The following is a 19,894-nucleotide window of genomic DNA, read 5'->3' as shown; positions in this document are numbered from 1 at the left end:
CGCCATAACTCTGAAATTCAAAATATGATGGTTTTCAAACGAAGCACGCTACTGGGCTTTAACATTGTAGACAGATATAAATTTACCCCCTCTTATGCCTGATAGGAATAAAAACTTTGGTGGCTCTTTAGTTTTCGATTTTTGGAAAATGACGACGTCACATGAATAAGTCAGAAAAATTATCCAGAATCAACACCAATCTGCCGTTTACCGTTAGCTACTCTTACAGACTGCACTGCTTTTAGCTGCCTTGCTGGTAACAGCTCCATGTAGTTCTAACCCACTTATCGACTGTTAAAATCAAACCTTGATAAAAGTAGGCTTGATATCGTATATCCTAAGTGAAATAAATTCTAATTTTTTTTCGCTGTACATTGTAACCAAAAAAGGTTTGGTTTGGTTTGGTTTCGCAAACTACAGTAAGCCGTTACGCTGGCCATTGCGAAACGTGAAACGGTTGACCGGCTTCTTTCCCTACGGTGCGTTATTTGTTTGCCGCTAGACATAGATAGATAGATAGATAGATAACTTTATTTTAACTCGGGTTGATGAGGCTGATTAGGCCTCTAGCAGAATTATGCTAATTTACCGAGAAAAATAACTTTCAACGAAAGAAAATTGAAATTAAAAAATTACAAGATATAAATATATAATAGCTAAGGCCCAGTTCAGACGTCGTGCTTCTGCCGTGCCGAACTAAATTCAGGAATTAAGTTCGACAAAAGCACGGCAGAAGCACGGCGTCTGAATCAAACTTTTGAATTAAGTTCGGCAAGATATTAAGTTCGACGAGCTCTGCCGTGCTACACGACTCTGGCACGGCAGCGATTCAAACGTCGTGCTTCTGTCGCGCCAAACTAAATTCATAAATTATGTCAATGTGTTTTGGCGAGATTTCGTTCCCTCGGGGAGTTAGGAGGAGAATTGTTATGAGGCTTCAGTAAACCCTGGATTTGATTCGACTCTGGCACGACGTCTGAATCAGAGTTGATTTCCTGCCGTGCTACAGTCGAACCAAATTGCAATTTAGTTCGGCACGGCAGAAGCACGACGTCTGAACTGGGCCTAAGACTGGTTTACATATGCAAATTTACAATAGATCTAACCGCAATCTTAAAATCTTTAAGTGTCTTCATACAACGTAGTGTATACGCAAGTGAATTCCAAGCTTTTGAAGCAATGTAGGCCACGGACTTAGTCCCATAACGGGTCGTGTTGACTTTAAGGATGACAAGCTTGTTGGTGCCCCTTACATTCTTAATGTTCTCACGAATAGTAAACAAGTCACTTAAATATATAGGAAGAAGGCTGCTGACAGCTTTAAAAGCTAAGATTAACATATCTTGTATACGTCGATCAGCTGGAGTGTAGCCAGTTCTTTCAGTTAATTCCCCAGCATTTGTAGGCGATCGGCCACTATAAATGTACCTTAGAGCTCTCTCATTTAGTTTATCGAGCTTTTGACTGTCAGATTTCAGACAATTGTGCCAGACGGTGGAGCAGTAGGTAAAATAGGAAATGATGAATGAATTATACAGGCATAATTTTGTTGAAGAAGAGAGTATCTTTTTAAACCTACATAAACCATCCAGTTGCTTTCCTACTTTCTTGGTGATCTTAGCTACATGTTTGTCAAAGAGTAGAGAGTTATCAATAATAACACCCAAAAGCTCAAGGTGATCAACACATGGAATTTGAATATCATTGATGGTGAATGTCAAATTAAGAGAGTGTTTGTTCGATAGGACTAGGGCTTTACATCTAGTGGGATTGAGTTCAAGCTTATTGTCATCAAACCACTTACACGCAACAGCGAGCTCGTCATTGATCACAGACTTCATACTACTCCACAGTTCTGTTGCAGTCTCAGTCTTCGTAAGAAAACATCAACATTTATGACTCAATAACAGGACTGATCTCGGAGATCAGGACGGATGGGCCTATAAGAGCTGGTTACATGCCGAAAAAATAGGACGTTTCAATCCAACTAACACTAGACTAAGGTTTAGATCCTGTCATTATCTAGCGAGTCAATAATTATTAATTTGACGCCATCATTATCATCGCAAGTTTCTTTTCATCCCAATTTTGTTGCATTCCTGAATCTCTTTCAAAGGAAAATTCTCATTTCTGTGATATAATTTGAAAAGCTTTGGAGACAGGGTCTAAAATATTATGCAGCGGTAAAATGTAAAAAAACAATAATAATAATAATAATAAAAATAAATAAATAATGGGAAAGGTCTGCCAAGGCTTTATGATTCTTGGCTCACTGAGAAACAGAAAAAATATACCAATTAAAATTCATATGGCATACATTGAATCGACATTACCAAGCGGGCATTACATGCGAAAAAGGTCTAAAAGATATTCTTTACCGCTTCAGTGACCACGAAGTTGCAGGCGTTGCTCTGTTAATCGTGATTTCGACCCGTACTGGGACTGTGCCCCTGAGTTCTAATAGGCCAAGGGCTAATGTCGTTAATACCCCACAAGGGTTGGTTATCTATGACATACGCGGAAAAATTATAGATATGATATTCTATTTTGTTCTACACGAAGATTGGAACTCGGTTGACAAAGTTCCATGATCATGCGTTAAATCTATACTATGAAGACGTTTCCGTTGCGATACAGATTTGCAACAGCCACAGCAATATGACCTTCCATTGTCACAGTGACACCTTCTAACATAATCTCTCTATCTTCTAATTTGATACTGCGAACAAACTCGCCATCTTTATTGTACACCGCCAAACTTACGTCAAGTCTATCTTTTTCTTTGATAGCAACCACAACATGTTCTCCAGCCGGGTGGAAAGCGATCCTGCAGTGTAGATCCGCTTCGCTGCTGATGTTAAACTTCGCCGTAGGCTCCCCCGCCTCCGTGAATAAGTGAACACACGCTTCACCTTTGTCCACTATCATAATACGGCCATCGTTGGAAGCAGTGATATCAGTTGCTTTCTTCAAGATTCCCTCCCCAAAGCTGCAGACAAATCCTCCATCCTGATTGTACATGTCAACCGCATCTCCAGTACTTTTCAGTACTAGCAATTTGTCATTGCTAACTGTCAGTCTGTTCCAGCCCCAGATTCCTGCGCTCACGGCAAACTTGCTTTGCGGTTCAGCAGCTTTGTTGAACACATGGACTTCCCGCTGATACCCGGCCTCTCCCTTCGGCTTCTTTAGCCCCACCAGAACATAGGTATTGCTGTCTACATCAGTTGCGACGTCAAGGATATCTAGCTTTGTAACGGTGTCATCTGCGTTGGGATTAAAACTAAGAAGAAAATTCCTGTTGCTATCGAACACCTTAATAGAAGCATCACCTTCGTCTCCCACAAGGAGATGCCCTTCGGTATTTGCAGCGATCCCCCGCGGATGTTTCAACTTGTATTCCTCTTCACCCTCCTGACCAAATACCCATGGTACACAGCAATGTCCCATGCCTTGCTTCTGCAGCACTTTAGCAATCCTTGTGTCACGAAGCGGATCGATGTTCTTTTGTCCAATGTCAACAAAAGGGCAATTTGTCTCTAGTGCTCTGTTCCCAAAACAGACCATAAGCGTGACATCATAAATGACGCGATTTACGTGACAAACAGTGGAAATAATTGCCCTGCGATCATCTTTTCCCAAACGAGCTTTCAATCCTTTCTCAAACTCAACCTTAAAACACTCTTTGACAGCTGATAGGTTATGCAGTTCTTCAATGCATACTCGACAAGCTGGCAGAGCATCGTCAGGATTGTCTACTGTTTCTAGTATTATCGCCATAACTCGATATTGCATGGCTAGTACGCGATCAGATAATTCCAAAGCTTCATTTGCAAAGGCCTTTGTTGCCTCCCTACGAGCATCTTTGAATCTTTCTTTAGCGTTAGCAAGCGCCCTCGAAGCCGATTCGTTCAAATCAGCGAGCTCCAACCTTCTCATTCGTTTAGAGAGAGATGATGCTTCGGTCGAAGTAGATTGCCCCGCTCGTGATGTTAAGGGACTGACCTCATTTCGGAACCGTACTTTATCAAACACTTCATACAAGAACTCGATTCCTTCTTTGAAAAAGCTAATGCTGGCCAACAGCTCCTTCCTTGTTATCCCTTCTAACTTCGACTTAATGTCGTCGATTTCGCGTACGATTAAACCACGGAATTTCTGATCCGTCACGTCCCCTTCCTTCAGCTTTCGTGCTGCCACGTCTCTCCCTTTACTTGCGAGCAAACCAATAGTGGCTTTAAGGACAGCTGTAACGACGGAGGACATGATTAGACTTCAAAAATGTGGATTCGAAATATGCTTTCTTCTATGGGCTGTTCGTATAAACAAGGTCAGGTGACGTGTACAGTCTACATTTTAATGCATGACGTTTTTCCGGTTTTTCTGATCGTGCGTTACTTATGATTGGCCGTTTTTATGCTAGAGACGTTTAAGTTGTCCTTTAACGTCTAGGACGTTAAAGGCGTCTGGTATAAAAACGAGACGTATTTAAGTACACGGCCTAACAGAAAAAATATATTCTTTATAAAAAAAAGACTGGGTTCTATACTCGGAGGACACTGGAAAAAGCAACTTTTAGCACAAATCTACTGCTAGACAGGTTTAACGCCTCAAACGTTTAAAGGCGACTGATAAGAGCGTCGTTCAGACGCTCTTAAAAGAAGACGTTAAAGTAGACAGACGGTAAAGCGTCTTCCTTATTTTCTGTTTTTATACTGGACGTTAAAGTCGTCTCGAGACAGCTTTATCGTCCGAGACGACATTAACGTCCCTTACATAAAAACGACCATTTTTCCGGTTTATTGTGTTCTATTTTTGTTCAGAGGGCGAGCTTTCACTGCACAACCAGAACACTTCAAGAAGTGACAACCGACAGGGATTCTGAGAAAAAAGAAGAAAAAATTCGAGGTCTTAGAGGGTACAATAAAAAAATATATATATTTCGAATATTTAAGCCTGTAAAACGGCTTCAGTGAACCTTAATATACATTTCAGCACATGTCAGTTATTGTTATGACGCAAGTAATCTGGATAGTCAACAGCGCGGTGGGCTCTAGCTACACTGTCGTGAATGAGCTGAAGGGAGGCTTGGATCCCTCTCGCGCATGCCGCTAGTCTCTTCTCATCTCGTTTTTTTTTTTTTTTTCGTCCCAGTAGATAGATACCTTGCATTAGCTGTATATATAGCGGGTATCCAGAAAGGGAGTGTAAGTAGTCAAGTACAGCTGCAGTACTGAGGCCTATACCTTCGGCCTCAAGCCTCAATCGTCAACAACGAGGATTGTAAGCCACAAATACCGGGGAATCAATGCGTCTGGGGTGCATAAGGTTATCCACCAGATAAATCGCTATCCAGTGGATAGCGCGGTTTGTTTTGTTAACAAGTATCCACTGAATAGCGATTTATCCGGTGGAGAGCGTTATCCAACCTTTGGACAACTGGGCACTGGACTTTACAGCCTCTGGGGGAACCCTCTGGGGTTTGTCGTCCTTGACTTGCGCGGCAGGCTAACTTGTAAAATTCATCCCTAGCTAGGGTATGTCGCCCTAGTGACCATAGCCCCTGGAATTTATCGTCTTTGACCTGCGCGGTAGGCTAGTGAAATCCCTTGGGCATGCTTTCCAAGAAATCGCAACCCCTAGGACTTATCAATGGCGGATCTAGGGAAAAAGAAAGAAAAAAATCACAGAAGGAAGAAAAGCTGACAGGGCAAGGAAAAAATACCCCCCTCCCAATTATCTCAAAGCCTGGATCCGCCACTGATTTTTGTGCTTGACCTGCGCTGCTGGCGTGTGAACCTGGAGGACAACCCATAGGATTATGGCAACAAAGATGCAGAACCCCGACGGTATACATCCGTTGCAATTTGTTTTATTATTCTCGTTCATCTTGTTGTTCCAAAGGATGCTGGCAAGGCCTCAGTCAAAGATGAGGAGTTAGTCCTTTTACCAAGCCACGAAAAAAATTCAGACCTGGTAAGATACCGAGCAGTGAGATATGAGCCTGAGCCCGAAATATGGCAAAAAGTTGCGTGTGCCTGGGACCAATTCCAAACTAGACCCAATCAGTTTCATCAGTACGAGTCCGACAGCCTGTTTCCCGCCATTCCAACGTCAACAATTAGGTAGGAAGGACAGTGCCTTTCTGTTTGCGTCTAAAGTCTAAGTATTGGATTTTTCTTTAACAAATGATGTTACTTGATCAAATAATAGGGAGCCTCAGCAAATCACGACGAGGGCGTCAATGAGAACGCCACCAAACAATTGTACACGTACTTTATAAATCTTCCTCTGCACAACAACAACGTGACATGACCAAGTTCTTTGTAGTCTGAGGAACTCGAACGACGGCGGCTAATTTTTCCTGTTGCCATTTGGAATTGAAAGCTGTAATTGCATATTTAGCCTGAGCAGGATGTTAGAGCCATTGGCGTATAAACATATGTACTGAACAGAACTAGACAACTGCGAATTTTGCTGACTAAGCGTCGTCCTCGGCGTCGTCGTCGTCTTTGCTTAAGCTCCCTATATTGTAAGACCTTGATGGAGGGATCAGGAGATGGCGCTACAGACACTAACACTTATCATGATGTAAGTAAGTCTGTCGACTCTTCGTCTCCACTTTCTGACTTCCGGTTCAGCTGACACACCGGAAGCCACGCAAGGCAGAAAGAAGTTGGGAGCCAAAGGCTGAATTATATACTGACGCTTGACTTGTTCGTAGTTTGCAGGTTTTTGAATACTAAACAATCAACTCTCTGCAGCAGAAGGTCTCAGTTCCACATATCTACAATCTGAATGCTCTTTTGAAATTTTGTGCGTTAGAAAAGTACTTCCCACCGGCCTAGGTAAATTCCTTTTTAATTCATTCCCTCTTATTATCTAATCCAACTAGACTGGATGAGAATCAAGAACTTGGGACAGTAAAACGAGCTCAAGAACCTGTCAGAATGCCAAAAATGGAGGAAACAGGACAAGGAACGAATACACGATTGTAGGTTAAGTTTTGTTTATGTGAATTAGTTAAAAAGATGTCTGGGTTCACAGCTGAGTCTCTTTTTGTGCTAAATGGACCAATTTCAGTATATTAAAATTCAGCCTAATACAATAGACCTCAGCAAGAGGCTCTGGGGAATAAACCGCACAAACCCTGTAGTTATTCCCCAGAGCCTCGTACAGAGGTCTATTGTTTTAGGCTGAATTTTAATATACCGAAATTGGTCTATTCTCTTCTCACGAGAGGCACGTCTGAGACTGGACTCGAGAAATTCCATACTGATAACGTAGCTCTATAGAATTACGTATAGCGTTTCCGATTGGCTGTTACTCGATTTGAATTTTCGCGCGCAAATAACAAGCAGGGGCTTGTACTGCGAGACGGACGGACCTACTTTGAGGCATTACTGCTTTGAGTTTTTTGCATTTGCCTTGAAGACTTAAGCTTCTTGCGCAGAAAAATGCGGTGACAACAAGCACATGTTCGGACCGTTCCCCGAGACAACATCTCGTCCAGAAAGGATACCTGTACCTCCGTTAAAGATCATGATTGTTTTACTTTCTGTTTCTCTTCATAGGAAAACATTATTCGAAACTGTCCTTTGCTTTGAAAATAAATTTGTTTTGACTTTATGGATTTCAGCATCAGGCCCACACCCGGCTATGGAGGTTACGTGCCCCGATATCCGGTAGAGCCTAGACCTCCTCAAGGAACATGGGACGAAATGCTTGTGAACTTTTCCAAACTAACTTACAGGTAGGACAGCAATATCGTATAAAGTAACTGCGTCTTAAGTCTTTTTTTTTTCATAATTTTTGTGTGGGTTATCTGTGGTATCTCACATTATTGACATAGGCTCGTGTCCGTTAATGAAATGAGGTATCCCACACATGTACCCTTTGGGTAACTATTTTTTTATCACCTACCCCTTTGCTTGGGGCGGCCTCCACCAGTTACGAGGGCCCGTGGAGGTTCTTTAATTGGCGAAACGAAACAATAGATAACGAACATAAACAATGCCCCTGGCCCTAACAACAAAAGAGGCGCAGATTAACAAGAACGAATCAAAATACAGGGTTTAAAGTAGTGCAGATCAATTGCTATACTTAACTCACGATTTTAATCGTAAAATCTCGTACTCTCGATAGCCATAGGCCACAGTGATGAAACAGTTGCTGAAATTAACCGATCAAAATTTATGAAAAAATTAACTAATCAATCAAAAATTGACGTAATAATAATAATAATAATAATAATAATAATAATAATAAACGAATCTTTAGACAGGATTAACCCATCAGTACTATAAAGTACTGTTATCAAAGGGGTCCTGTAAGATTTAAAAATTTAAAAATTTAAAAAAGGTAAAAAGTTAAAAAGACAAAACTACGTACATTGGAAAACATATAAAGACTCACGATTAAAAATTACAAGTAAAAATGTTTGTTGGCCTTTTGCCTAAATAAAAGCCTAGAGTTCAGAGTTCTTATGTCCGCCGGTAAACTGTTAAAAATTGAAGCCCCTAAAAACGAAAAACTCCGACGGCCAAACTCCAAGTTCATTTTCGGCAGTTCGATCGAGTAAAATCTATTATTTCTCTTGAGAGTTCTTAAAAGTTTGCTATATTTATCACGCTCAATTATTAGACTTTACCTGCTACTTCGATGTTTGTTCGAGATTATTTTCCCGTGATGAGTGGAAAGTTTGTGTTCGCCCATTAAAGTAGAAATATAGTTGTCCTCACCATCCAAGTTTTGTTCAATTACTCACATGTCTTTTACTGCAGTTGCATACAATTTTTTTCTCTTACAGGTTGTACCCATCTTATGAATATACTAAGAAGGATTTTGCTCACAAGGGACCCCTGAGTAGGCTTGTTACCACGACCCACCCCTCCAACCCGTTCAACAAAGTCGACAAATGGAACTCGCGACCGAAGAAGCTGTGTAAACGAGCTAACCATTCAAAATTTGTGTAACAAGCTTCATGCATTTGTTTTGTACGGCTCACCCGGCCGATTAGAATATATTAGCTTTGGAGACAATCTTCCTTAGGTACACAAAGAATTTAACATTTTATTTTAACATTTGAAAATACGACAAGCAACTTTATATCTTCCGTTTAGTTTCTTCCTATCATAGCAGATCTGCTAGAAAAGTCCCCGCGGAAACTATCCCAGGGCATTGCATTCGTAAATATATAGAATATCTTTTATATCTGTATGGAAAACGCTCGAGAAATATGAGTAGAAAAGATGTATCAATAAAGAGCAGACCGAAACTGACATTAAACAAATAACGTTTTAATAGTAGCGTTAATGCCGAAGCCACTATTTCCAGCTAACAAAACCGTGCAAATTAAATGCGGGAAGTTCGCAGAAATTGTTTTGGCACGGAAAGTAAATGTTATTGACCGATTTGAAATTTTCTAAGCAAAATTTTCATTTTATTAAGATTGCACCAAACGCGAGGAAACTGTCATTTTCGTTTCAAAATGTTTTGTGGACGTGCTTTGATGACCGTCAATAGAATTGAATCGTTTATTCTTGAAAGCTGAACAAATACTGTAAAGTAAAAAGAGTCTACAGTTCATTGCTAGGGATTTCATCGTGTAATCTTAATGGGTATTCACTTTAAAGATACTTAAAGTTTCAATACCATATTCCATTGTTTCAAAACATAATAAGTCTACAAAACCACAAAGAGGTACTAAATTTAGTTTTAACGGCGGTATATATTGCGGCATTATCTGGTCCAAGTCAACGCATCGTTTTACTCCAGTCATAGCGCAGAAATGGCACAATGCAATTCAAGCGAATGGAATGAGACTTTGGTGAATTCTTCCAGCCAGACTCAATCTTCCATGAACTGTTTCTATGTTGATTACAGCCAGAGCGCGGTTGAGAATTTCTACAGCACGTATATTTTGAGCATCGTTTTGAACTCTGTTTGTGCGGTGCCAGCGAGCGTGTTAAACATTTTGGTGATGGTCGCCGTGTGGAGAACATCTCAACTGCACACTCCGTCGAATTTGCTGCTCTGCAATTTAGCTCTGACCGACCTTGGCGTGGGATTTTTCGTTCAACCTGTTTTTGTGGCTCACAAAATCGCTGCTATGTGTGGTAACATAAAGCTTCACTGCATAGCTTCACTCGGCAGCAAGACGCTCGCTTCAATACTGGGCGCAGTTTCTCTAACCACGCTCACGGCTATCAGTATCGACAGGCTATTGGCTCTTGTCCTCAGCGTACGTTACCGTACTGTGGTCACCATTCGAGTGACTGCCAAGATAGTGGTACTACTCTGGTTATTAGGAATTATCTTATCCATCCCTCTCTTCATTGACCCGGTTAGTTTTTTGTACTGCATGATCTTTTTGCTAGCACTTTGCTTAACTGTAACCACTTTAGCGTACGCTAAGCTAACCCGTTTGATTCATCAACACCAAACTAAAGTTGAGGTAGAACTCCACACTGGAGAATTACAAAGTCAAGAACTGGCCGAAGCATCAAACATTGCCAAATACAAGTCTTCCATTCGCACTGTTGTCATGCTGGTCTTTCTAATGCTGCTGTTTTACTCGCCATATCTTGTGCTAAACATTGTGTTGGTCGTGGTACAATCAAATGATGAGCGTTTCAAAGCAGCATTCAACATCACTCACACCATTCTGTTCATGAATTCGCTGGTAAAGATGAACCCAGCGTTTTACTGCTGGAAGATAAGACGCATTCGTAACGCCATTACAGACATGCTACCGAGCAGATTCCAGGAATGACGAGTGCTGTTAAAAACTAAAAAAATCCCGCATTACTTTACGAAAAATAGTGGAAAACAGACAGTACCACATGTAAGTACTGTGCAATAGCCTTCATTTGAATGGCTACAAACTAGGGTTTTATCCCAGAACATAAGGAAAACAAAGTACTTTAACTGGGTTAAGGTAACTGCTTTCTTCAAGGAACGCGGACGAAAAAAACGAAAGCAAACAATTGAGTAAACCAGCACTGTCTGAATGTGCGGCATAAGACGATTTTATTTTATGAGAGCAAAATTCGAAATTTCAGTGGCAGCCTTCTTTGCCAGAACTGAGGATCAACCGTACTGCAAATTGCCAAAGAAGTTTGACTTTAAAACTGAAGAAACATTAAACATTAAGTTTCAAGACACTGAACAGATGTCAAAGTATATGACAAGTCTAGCTTATTCGCCTGTTTGTTTTCAATTATTTCAGAGATAACCAATCTATGGTCTTTAGATATGAAGTTGGTAAACTGAGCACATCTGCTTGTACTTGAAAGGAAATCATTACTTGATTGTGACTTGATTGACCGTTTAAGATCTTGCATTATAACATAACTAAAGCAAAGCGCGCGCTCTGATTGGTTAATTTAGCGTCTGCTATTTGCCCATGGGTGTATGCTGTTGAAGTGTGTGCTGATGTTTACAAAGCAAATCTTTTGGCAGACATTGTTTCCAAAGTAATGGCCGACGTTCTTCTACCAGAAATGCGAAACTGTCTTCACAGTTGTCTGAAGATGAAACTTTATCGAGTTACTGGTGTGCAGTCGGTTGTCATGAATGAATTTTCGCGCGCTTGTTTTCTCCTGTCATGTAAGACTACACGAACATTTTTTTGTGATGTAGCTCAATAAAAGGACTTCTGTTGTTCCAATGTCTCAATGTTATGTTATAAAACAAATGGTAAACGCCATAGCGTGCACTATTGAGTTATGGATACACGCGGGAGGTTTGCTAAGCACTCAAGAAGCTAGAGTCGCACTCGGCTATCGCCTCGTGCGACTCTTACGCTTCTTTCGTGCTTAGCAGCCTCCCGCGTGCATCCATAACTCAATAGTGCACGCTATGGCGTTTACCATTTGTTAACCAACAAACATGATTAATATACTTCAAACAAGGATGCACTGACGATTTAACATTTAAAGAAAACGAACTCCTCTTGTTCCTCAATGTCTTCTCTTCCTCTTTCTTGTCCATACGAATTTTGAACAGCCACACACCATAAGCTGTCCGTCAACGGCTGGCCATGAATCAAAGGCCAACGAAGAAAGAAAACGTGGAATAAACTCTGCGTGACAGCCGCCTGCTCTTTCTCAGTTTTATGTTTTGAATCAGGTACTGTATGTCGAAGGAGACGCCTCCCCGATGAAACCGTCTCAAAATTTTCCACCGTGGAAAGAGCTCACTTGTAGAGACGCTACTACTGACCAGACTCCAGCGAATCTTCGTGTATCACAACATCAAGTGTCCCCAACATAGGCGATGCCAAAATAGTCGTGTCCTTCCGAGTTGAAACATTTATAAGAGCACAGAAGGCCTCGAACTGGAATAATTCCTGTTTTTGTCCTTGTGCGCAAGATCTGAAAAGCGTCAGAAAAAAATCTTATCACAAAAATAAAATAATGAATGTGTTTTGGTCTTTCGTTGGAATTTATCCCTTCAAAATTTGTCGGTGGGTATTTTTAAGTTCATACTTGATGACAACGGTTGTGTAAGCAAAACGTTACTCGTATAGAATGCTTTGACTCAGGAGACGCGACAGCTGAAAAATCTATGAAAAAGACGCTGGAAATTCAATGCATTTAAACCTTAAACGACAGAAGTGTAAATTTGTGGTATGACTTTCACCCAGCGTTGGAGAAACCATGCAATCAAACATTGTTGTATGAGCGGAACTGAAAACACACATGTGTAGTCACACATGTGTAGTCGAATTTCTTGTTTTTAATCCAACACCAGGTTTTAGGCCATATTACACCGATCGTGGTGACCATTATATTTTCTCACCATTTTCAATATCTCCACATCCATGCAGCAAGCGAGCCAAAAACAAACAAACAAACGAACAAACAAACAAACAAACACAAAAGACAAATGAACTGACTACTTGGAGTAAAGATGGCACAGTGGTGAGAGCACTGGCCTCCACCAATGTGGCCTGGGTTCGAATCCCGGACCCGAGGCCAAGAGTAGGCTACGTTTGTTGTTGGTTCTCGCCTTGATCTGAGGATTTTTCTCCGGGTTCTCCGTTCTCCCTTCCTCCACAAAAATCAACATCTCCCAGTTCTACTTCGACATGGACGCATGTACAAATTATCTCTCAGAGGTCAGAATTAGTAGAGCCCTTGCGGGTTACATAAATATTTCAATCCTATAAATTTACATTTATAACGTACTTTACGAGCGTCCACAAAATGCACACACTCTAGCCAGGTGTTAAGGAAGGATTGCCCACACACAGCGCATTCACTAGCGTACTGCAGCATCTCTTGTACCTTGGGATAGTGACGCACTGCACGCTTAACAAACGATCGCCTGCACAAGAAAAACGAAGACGGTATTAAGATAAGAGTTTCGAAAACCAAAACGAGAGCATACAACTACGCAAAAAACGTAAGGAACCAATGAAGACAAGAAGCAAACCGCGGGAAAAGGCGTTTGACCAAGTCGCAATTTATATTCCGCTTTCATCTGATTGGTTGCGCAGGCAGCGCTAGGTTTTTTCAGCCAATCAGAGAGCGCAGTAGAGTAAAACGAAATACTTTCGATACCAAATTGAAAACTGCCCTAGAGGGTCCCTAAACCAATGCCATTAATCGGATTACTTCTCCTTAATCCTGACAAAACAATAACTGTTATAAAGAAACTCTTACCCGTCTTTGAGTTCCTTCAATACACAACGAGCTGTAATCTCCTAAGGTGTAAAAAATCAATGACCGTTAACATCACGCATCTTTCCAATTTTCGTTAATGTTCCGCTAGATGTTTCAAACGCCCTGATAAAAATCTTCTACAACACTCCCAGATATCAGTAAATCTCCCAAAATTCCTGGTAAAAGTTTGTTACTCCCCTAAAAAAAGGTTTACGTCAAACATTACATTTCACGATTATCAAACTACAAACTCTGTCAACAACAAAACAAGTTCCCAGACAACAAAAAGTAAACCATCTCTCTGAAGATTGATTTATTCCATCTTACTACATGGGCGACCTGCTCACCTTTAATGTCAGCACTTCATCTTCCTGTTGTGAATGAACAGGGATGTGCTGTAAAAGGTTGTTTTCCTCACAATACAGTTCCTTTAGAGGAAGATGTGCCAGCTGATAGAACAAAGCAGAATAAGTTATTGTAAGATTTGTAACTTATGCCCCTGTCAAAGAAAAGAAAAATATGACACTGGTTGAAAATAACCATGAAATTTCAACCTGTCAAAAATGAAGTAGTATAACTTACAAAAATTCAGGCAAACCCTTCTGGCCTTCATTAAAATAAATTGGAAACCTCCCATTATAAGGCAGACATCTCTCATAAACCAACACTAAGTACAACAATGCATTTTTTTTTATCTTCCTATCAGTGACCACTTGTTCTAAGTGGACACCCAATCATGATCCTCTTCAAACAACAGCACTTCATTTTACCCTTCCATAAGACACCTCTCTGAAGTTCACGCTTTTCTGGTCTCATGATGAGACATGCCATGACTTGACAGTGTCCACTTTTCAGAGGTTTGATTGATTGTTTCTATTCTACTGCTTTAAAGCTTCATTGGATGACAAACTGAGCCCAATCCTGTAACCAGATTCAGATTGGGTTCGTTTAGATCTAATATCAAATGACTAATGATAAAATGATTAGAAAACAGCCCTAAGAAAATACGCATGCTGATTGGTTAAAAGTCGTGTTTCTATAACTCAGTGGAAACATGGAACTAGAACGAGCTGTTGACGTAATGATGGCACATGCAAAGAGAATTTACATTTTGATGATCAAAGTAAACAAGTTGTTTTCCATAGAAGACATGTTCTCTGTGTTTCTATCGAGTTATAGAAACACTTGTGAAAGTTTGGGAGAACTTCAAAAAGCTGTGGAAACACTTGCCTGCGGCTCGTGTTCCCACAGCATTTCTCATTCTCCCAAACTTCCCCTCATGTTTCTATGACTCGATAGAAACACGGCACAGGTTTTCTATTTCTTAATTGTTAACAGACCTCAGCAGGGAATATTCTGAGTCTGTTGGCTGACACATCCAGAACCCTGAGCTGGGTACATTTTGACAAGCCCTATCAAAACAAGACAGATATACAGAGAATGTTGTATAAGTACTAGAAAGATCCATCTGCAAATGATATGAGTACACTAGCAAACTTTAAAATCAACTGTTTTATGAGATACAAGGTTATATCAAACAAAATCTTTGCCCTGCAAAAAGGATATCTCCTTTTTAGTTGGAAAAATTCAACCTGAGAACAACAAGATGACACTGTAATAGGGGCAATCAACAATGGGTGGCTTAAGTCACGACTGAGTTCTCTAAATATACATTAGTCATCTACAAATAGGTTGACAACAACAGTTAAATTATTTAGAAGGCCTAACCTCTGGTAACTCCTCTATAAAGTTTTTGTACACATAAAGTTTGGTGAGGTTCCTAAGAAATGCCATGTCTTCTGGAAGGCTATAATTGAACAAAAAGAAAATAAGTGAAAGTATGACCAAATAATTAAGACATGAGGGTAACATGATACACAACAATGTCGCAATGCAAGCTGAAATACATTTTTACCTATATTATCAACAATTTGTACCACGTAGGAGCAACATGTTGCATCAACAGTTGAATCACAACTAATTTCTACCCTGGCTTACAGAGGCATGTCGCACTGAAACTTTATATTGTTTCTGCAGGGTTTGTACTTACCTGGGTACCCTGGCAGACCTCCAATTCTTTTTAAGTTCTGCACTTTTTCAATTTTAGTACATTCGTGGAGTTGGTACATGTACTCCTAAGATCAAATTTTAGCATGATGATTGAATTGTGAGTAAAGTATTATATACCTTGATATTTGGTTATCGGCGAGATGCAGCTCTGTCAGGTTGATCAAGTGACAGATCTCTGTTGGAACACTTTGAAGGTGATTGTGATTCACGCTAAGAAACTGCAAGGATACCAGCCTGAATACAGTGAAGATTACAATAAAACAGAATTGAAGCCAAAATCTGAACAGGTTAAATAGTGTGATAATTAACTTTTGAGGATTCATTTTCACAACACTGATTTGTGAAAACATAGAAAGAAACACTATAAGACAGAGTTCATTGCTCTCAAGATCAACAATAGCATACCAGATGATTTTAACCAAACAACTATCTTCCCTTTAATTTCAATTTAAAATTAGATCATACCAATTTTGGTCAGTGTAGAACGCAGACTGCAGACTGCAAAATGCAGACCAAAGGTAAAATGCACACAGCAGACAGCAGACTTTTTAACTGAATCGCATTGCCATTTCTAGCATTGAGAGCTAACCGTAAACAGGCTAATCGGAGCATTATTCAGGCTAACCAGGGTGATATTCCGGCTTACCAAAGTGCAGACTTTCACTATGAGTAGCCTGAATATCCCTGTTTATGATTAGCACTCAATAATGGAAAATAACACAATATTTACTTAAAAAGTCTTTCGTGTGCAGTCTGCATTTTACCCAAAGTCTGCTCTTTACCCCAAGTCTGCAGTCTGCAACCTGTGTTTCATGCTGACTGGATATCAATTGGGGAGTTGAAGGACAATGAGCATGCAAGGCAGAGTTAGGATTCTGGTGTAATTAATTAAAAATAATTTTAAAATTTTGCATAAAAATGATCACCTGTTGATTTCACTTGGCAAGGTATGTAGCTGGTTTCCATTCAAATTGAGAAATGTGAGTTTTTGAAGTCCACCTACACGAAAGAGGAACACAACAGGAATAAATTAATTACTAGATCAAATTATTATATAATTTTTCTGCCATAATTATAATAATTATTGTTAACCTCCACAAAATACCTGTATCTAACCATGCAAGGTCATTGGAAATTCTGAGAAGAACGAATGTATTAAATCAAAGGAAGTATAAAGTTAAACTTCAATTCCCTGAGTGAAAAGGAGATGGATTTAAACCCAAAATTTTCAATGAGAGCAGTATGAAATATTTTCTGGAAGACTAGAGTCTAATTTCCTAATTTAATAACTACTGATAATAGACATTCAAAATAGGTTGTGCATGAAGCAGCCAGTGGAGTGGCATATTATACCCATCCATCTAGCTCTCCACTCCTACAAACATGTACATTATTATAATGGATACTGGTCACATGCATAACAGTTGTTGATCAGTAAAATAATACATGTACTAAGTAACAACTGATTAATGAAAGACACTCCACAGTTCTCTGGTAATATGTAGTGCACACGTCTGGCGTGTCTCGAAAACCTGAATTGTCACAAATAGTAGGAAATTGTCATATTTAGCATTTACCATGAATAGTGTACCTGAGTTAGACTAACTGCAGTACTACTATGCTACCCATAGCGCTTTTGGCTAACTGTGATTAATCGCCACTATTTGTGACAATTCACCATGGGTTGGTACATTTCACTGACTCCCAGTCCATGGACTACCATGACGGGCTACAGAAATAGACTAATCTAAAATGGATTGCCTAAATGGACTAGCTCAACGATTACATGGACTACCAAAATGGACTACAAAATGAACTACCCATATGGACTACCTAAAAAAGTGTTTTAAGTTGTTTTTCCAGGCAATTTGGCAGAGGTGCATAGTCATGGAAGAATAATAGAAATATCAATGTTAAGCCCCAAGGTACTAGGGTTGGGGGGGGGGGGGGGAAATGACTCAGTGGGCCTTTTGGATCAGGGGATTTTGACACTTGGTGCTGCTCCAGGGTTGGAAATTTAACATGGCAGCAATGTCTCTGACAAAAACAAGTGAAGGGAGAGCAATTGGACAATCACTAGGTGTGGGCATTGAGGATTTTGACTCTGGCTTCCTTGAAATTGTGAAATTCCCCTGGGTCTACCCTCCCTCTCCCCACACCTAAAAGCAGATTGCAATGTCAGGGATAACATGCAATTTCCTTCTACTATGTACTTTTTTATAGAAAGGGCTTTAGAAATCAAGATATTATATATTTTTTGGGATGGGAGAGATGCTAATATAAAACCTTAAAAAATATGAAATAAAAAAATATAAAATTAATATAAAAAATATTAAAATTAATACAAAATTAAGATAAAACCTTTTCTTCCTGCAATTGAAAAACCCACTTAAGGAAATGGCCATAACAGCCATGTCAAATTTCCAACCCTGGGCCAGCACCCAAGCATCAAAATCCCTGCCCAGAAAGCCAGACGAGTCAATGATTGTCTGGAAGAAAGTCCTGTTTTGAAATTTCTCTTTTTTTAAGTAGTCCATATGGGTAGTCCATTTTGTAGTCCATTTAGCAGTCCCCCGTCACTGAAGGTCAGCAAAATGTACCGAACCATTCACCAGTGACCACTATGCCCTGTTTGCTATTTGAAATTCTTTGAGTTCTTCAGACACCCCAGGCACATGCACATATGTATGACAACTCTTACAAAGAATCACAGACCTGACTGATGATCTTACTCACATCAAGTGTTGAACAACTAGAGACATCTGTTTACAGAGGGTAACCCAAAAACACTGACCCCTGGTCCACGGACCCCCACTAGGGACCGGGTCTGTGGACTACCCATGGACCGGTCCACGGACTACCCCTACGGACCCCTCTACCGACCACCCCCCAAAATAGAATAAAAATAAGAAAAAAATATTTCACTGATGGGTTGTCTAATAGATAACTCATATCGGCGAAATTTTGAGTGCAAATGAAATTAACATGCCCCCCCCCCCCCCCCACCCAAAAAAAAAATGCCTAAAAGCTCTTTACAGCGTAAGGAGATGCCAATGGCAAAAAGAAGGAAAGTTTTTAACTTTCATTTGTGGCTCAATTGGGCTATGGGAGGTGTGTTTTTAGGTTCAAATAGGCGGTTTAAGCTTATTTGTACCTGTAATTCCGCTGAGCAAATTATGAAGCCTGGAACGACTTCATGAATCTACGGGAGAATGGGTTGAACAAAATGGCAGAGGGGAAAGAGCGCAATATTCGAGGCTTCCCAGAGGCTTCCCAGAGGCCTCCTGGAGACTTCCCAGTCTTTCATATACTGTATGGCCACGGTAAAGGAAATGGCAATGTGTAATGATATAACTTGCGCCGGAGCCTGAACCCAAGAATGTTACATTTGCACACTGTAACGTTGGAAATTTTGCCGACACAAGTAATCTATTAGACAACCCTTAAGTGAAAGATTTGTTTCTTATTTTCATTCTATTTTGGGAGGTGGTCTGTAGAGGGGGTCCGTAGGGGTAGTCCGTGTGCCGGTCCATAGGTAGTCCGCAGACCCGGTCCGTAGTGGGGGTCCGCGGCCGCGGTCAGTGTTTTCGGGTTACCCGTTTACAGAGCATACAATTATCCAGGAGTGCTGACATTTAATTTACTTCTGGTGCTCAGCAATGTACAAAATGAAATTATTCTAGTTAAGCATACTTACTGAGAACAACTGAATTAAGTTCGCTTAATTTGTTGTTGAACAAGTGCAACCTCTGCAAGCCAGACAAGAAGGAGAGGACTTCCGGAAGAACTGCAAGTTTGTTGTTTCCAAGGTTCAGAGATTCAAGCTTGTAAAACAAAACATTAAAAGAAAGTTTAGCGTAAGTTAAAGCTCCCAGAGTAACCTAAAATTCATTAAAACCACAAAAAGGCTCCAACCATTGTCATTTTTTTTGCCCGTGGAAACTGTAAACAGACTAACGTGAAGTTATCACCTGTTTAAGTGAGGAAAATTCGGGAGGTAGATCTGTTAATACATTGTTCTTCAAGTCCACAGTTTTTAAAGAAGTTATTTTTCCGATTATTGGTGGAACATTTCGCAACTCCTTACTGCAAATACTGAGGGATTTAGGCTTTCCTTTAGTCGCGTTCAGCAAAATTCTATCCGCCATTTTGTA

At 40.2% G+C, this 19,894-nt stretch overlaps 4 protein-coding genes across 4 annotated transcripts; 2 read left to right on the top strand and 2 right to left on the bottom strand.

Annotated features, from left to right (window-relative positions):
• Nucleotides 1-2,477: 2,477 nt before the first annotated feature.
• Nucleotides 2,478-4,340, bottom strand: LOC145466359 (uncharacterized). Its single transcript, XM_081450075.1, has one exon. The coding sequence runs from the start codon at nucleotides 4,264-4,266 to the stop codon at nucleotides 2,605-2,607; it is 1,662 nt and encodes a 553-aa protein (XP_081306201.1). The 5' UTR covers nucleotides 4,267-4,340; the 3' UTR covers nucleotides 2,478-2,604.
• A 2,203-nt stretch (nucleotides 4,341-6,543) lies between these two features.
• Nucleotides 6,544-8,980, top strand: LOC145466267 (uncharacterized). The gene is made up of 4 exons (XM_081449985.1): nucleotides 6,544-6,591; nucleotides 6,849-6,994; nucleotides 7,640-7,753; nucleotides 8,810-8,980. Exons 1-4 carry the CDS (start codon nucleotides 6,544-6,546, stop codon nucleotides 8,973-8,975), a joined length of 474 nt encoding a protein of 157 aa, XP_081306111.1. The 3' UTR covers nucleotides 8,976-8,980.
• Nucleotides 8,981-8,985: 5 nt separating this feature from the next.
• On the top strand, nucleotides 8,986-10,796 carry LOC145466375 (melanocyte-stimulating hormone receptor-like). Its single transcript, XM_081450093.1, has one exon. The coding sequence runs from the start codon at nucleotides 9,791-9,793 to the stop codon at nucleotides 10,772-10,774; it is 984 nt and encodes a 327-aa protein (XP_081306219.1). The 5' UTR covers nucleotides 8,986-9,790; the 3' UTR covers nucleotides 10,775-10,796.
• Nucleotides 10,797-10,812: 16 nt separating this feature from the next.
• Nucleotides 10,813-19,888, bottom strand: LOC145466370 (leucine-rich repeat-containing protein 69-like). Its single transcript, XM_081450089.1, has 10 exons — nucleotides 19,712-19,888; nucleotides 19,438-19,564; nucleotides 16,667-16,739; nucleotides 15,858-15,974; nucleotides 15,399-15,477; nucleotides 15,011-15,082; nucleotides 14,018-14,119; nucleotides 13,671-13,711; nucleotides 13,194-13,332; nucleotides 10,813-12,377 (listed from the first exon to the last, which is right to left on the bottom strand). Exons 1-10 carry the CDS (start codon nucleotides 19,886-19,888, stop codon nucleotides 12,258-12,260), a joined length of 1,047 nt encoding a protein of 348 aa, XP_081306215.1. The 3' UTR covers nucleotides 10,813-12,257.
• Between the last annotated feature and the right edge of the window lie 6 nt (nucleotides 19,889-19,894).

Source organism: Orbicella franksi, chromosome 13 (genome assembly GCF_964199315.1).
Source record: "Orbicella franksi chromosome 13, jaOrbFran1.1, whole genome shotgun sequence".
NCBI lineage: Eukaryota > Metazoa > Cnidaria > Anthozoa > Scleractinia > Merulinidae > Orbicella > Orbicella franksi.
This window is presented reverse-complemented; position numbering and strand designations above follow the sequence as displayed.

Coding starts and splice junctions, on each gene's coding strand:
- LOC145466359 (XM_081450075.1), bottom strand. CDS start 4,266: ATGTCCTCCGTCGTTACAGCTGTCCTTAAAGCCACTATTGGTTTGCTC.
- LOC145466267 (XM_081449985.1), top strand. CDS start 6,544: ATGGAGGGATCAGGAGATGGCGCTACAGACACTAACACTTATCATGAT. Junction 6,592..6,848: donor ACACTAACACTTATCATGAT/GTAAGTAAGTCT, acceptor CCACCGGCCTAG/GTAAATTCCTTTTTAATTCA. Junction 7,754..8,809: donor TTTTCCAAACTAACTTACAG/GTAGGACAGCAA, acceptor TTTCTCTTACAG/GTTGTACCCATCTTATGAAT.
- LOC145466375 (XM_081450093.1), top strand. CDS start 9,791: ATGGCACAATGCAATTCAAGCGAATGGAATGAGACTTTGGTGAATTCT.
- LOC145466370 (XM_081450089.1), bottom strand. CDS start 19,888: ATGGCGGATAGAATTTTGCTGAACGCGACTAAAGGAAAGCCTAAATCC. Junction 15,083..15,398: donor TTATAGAGGAGTTACCAGAG/GTTAGGCCTTCT, acceptor TTGTTTTGATAG/GGCTTGTCAAAATGTACCCA. Junction 12,378..13,193: donor ATTTTGTGGACGCTCGTAAA/GTACGTTATAAA, acceptor GACGCTTTTCAG/ATCTTGCGCACAAGGACAAA.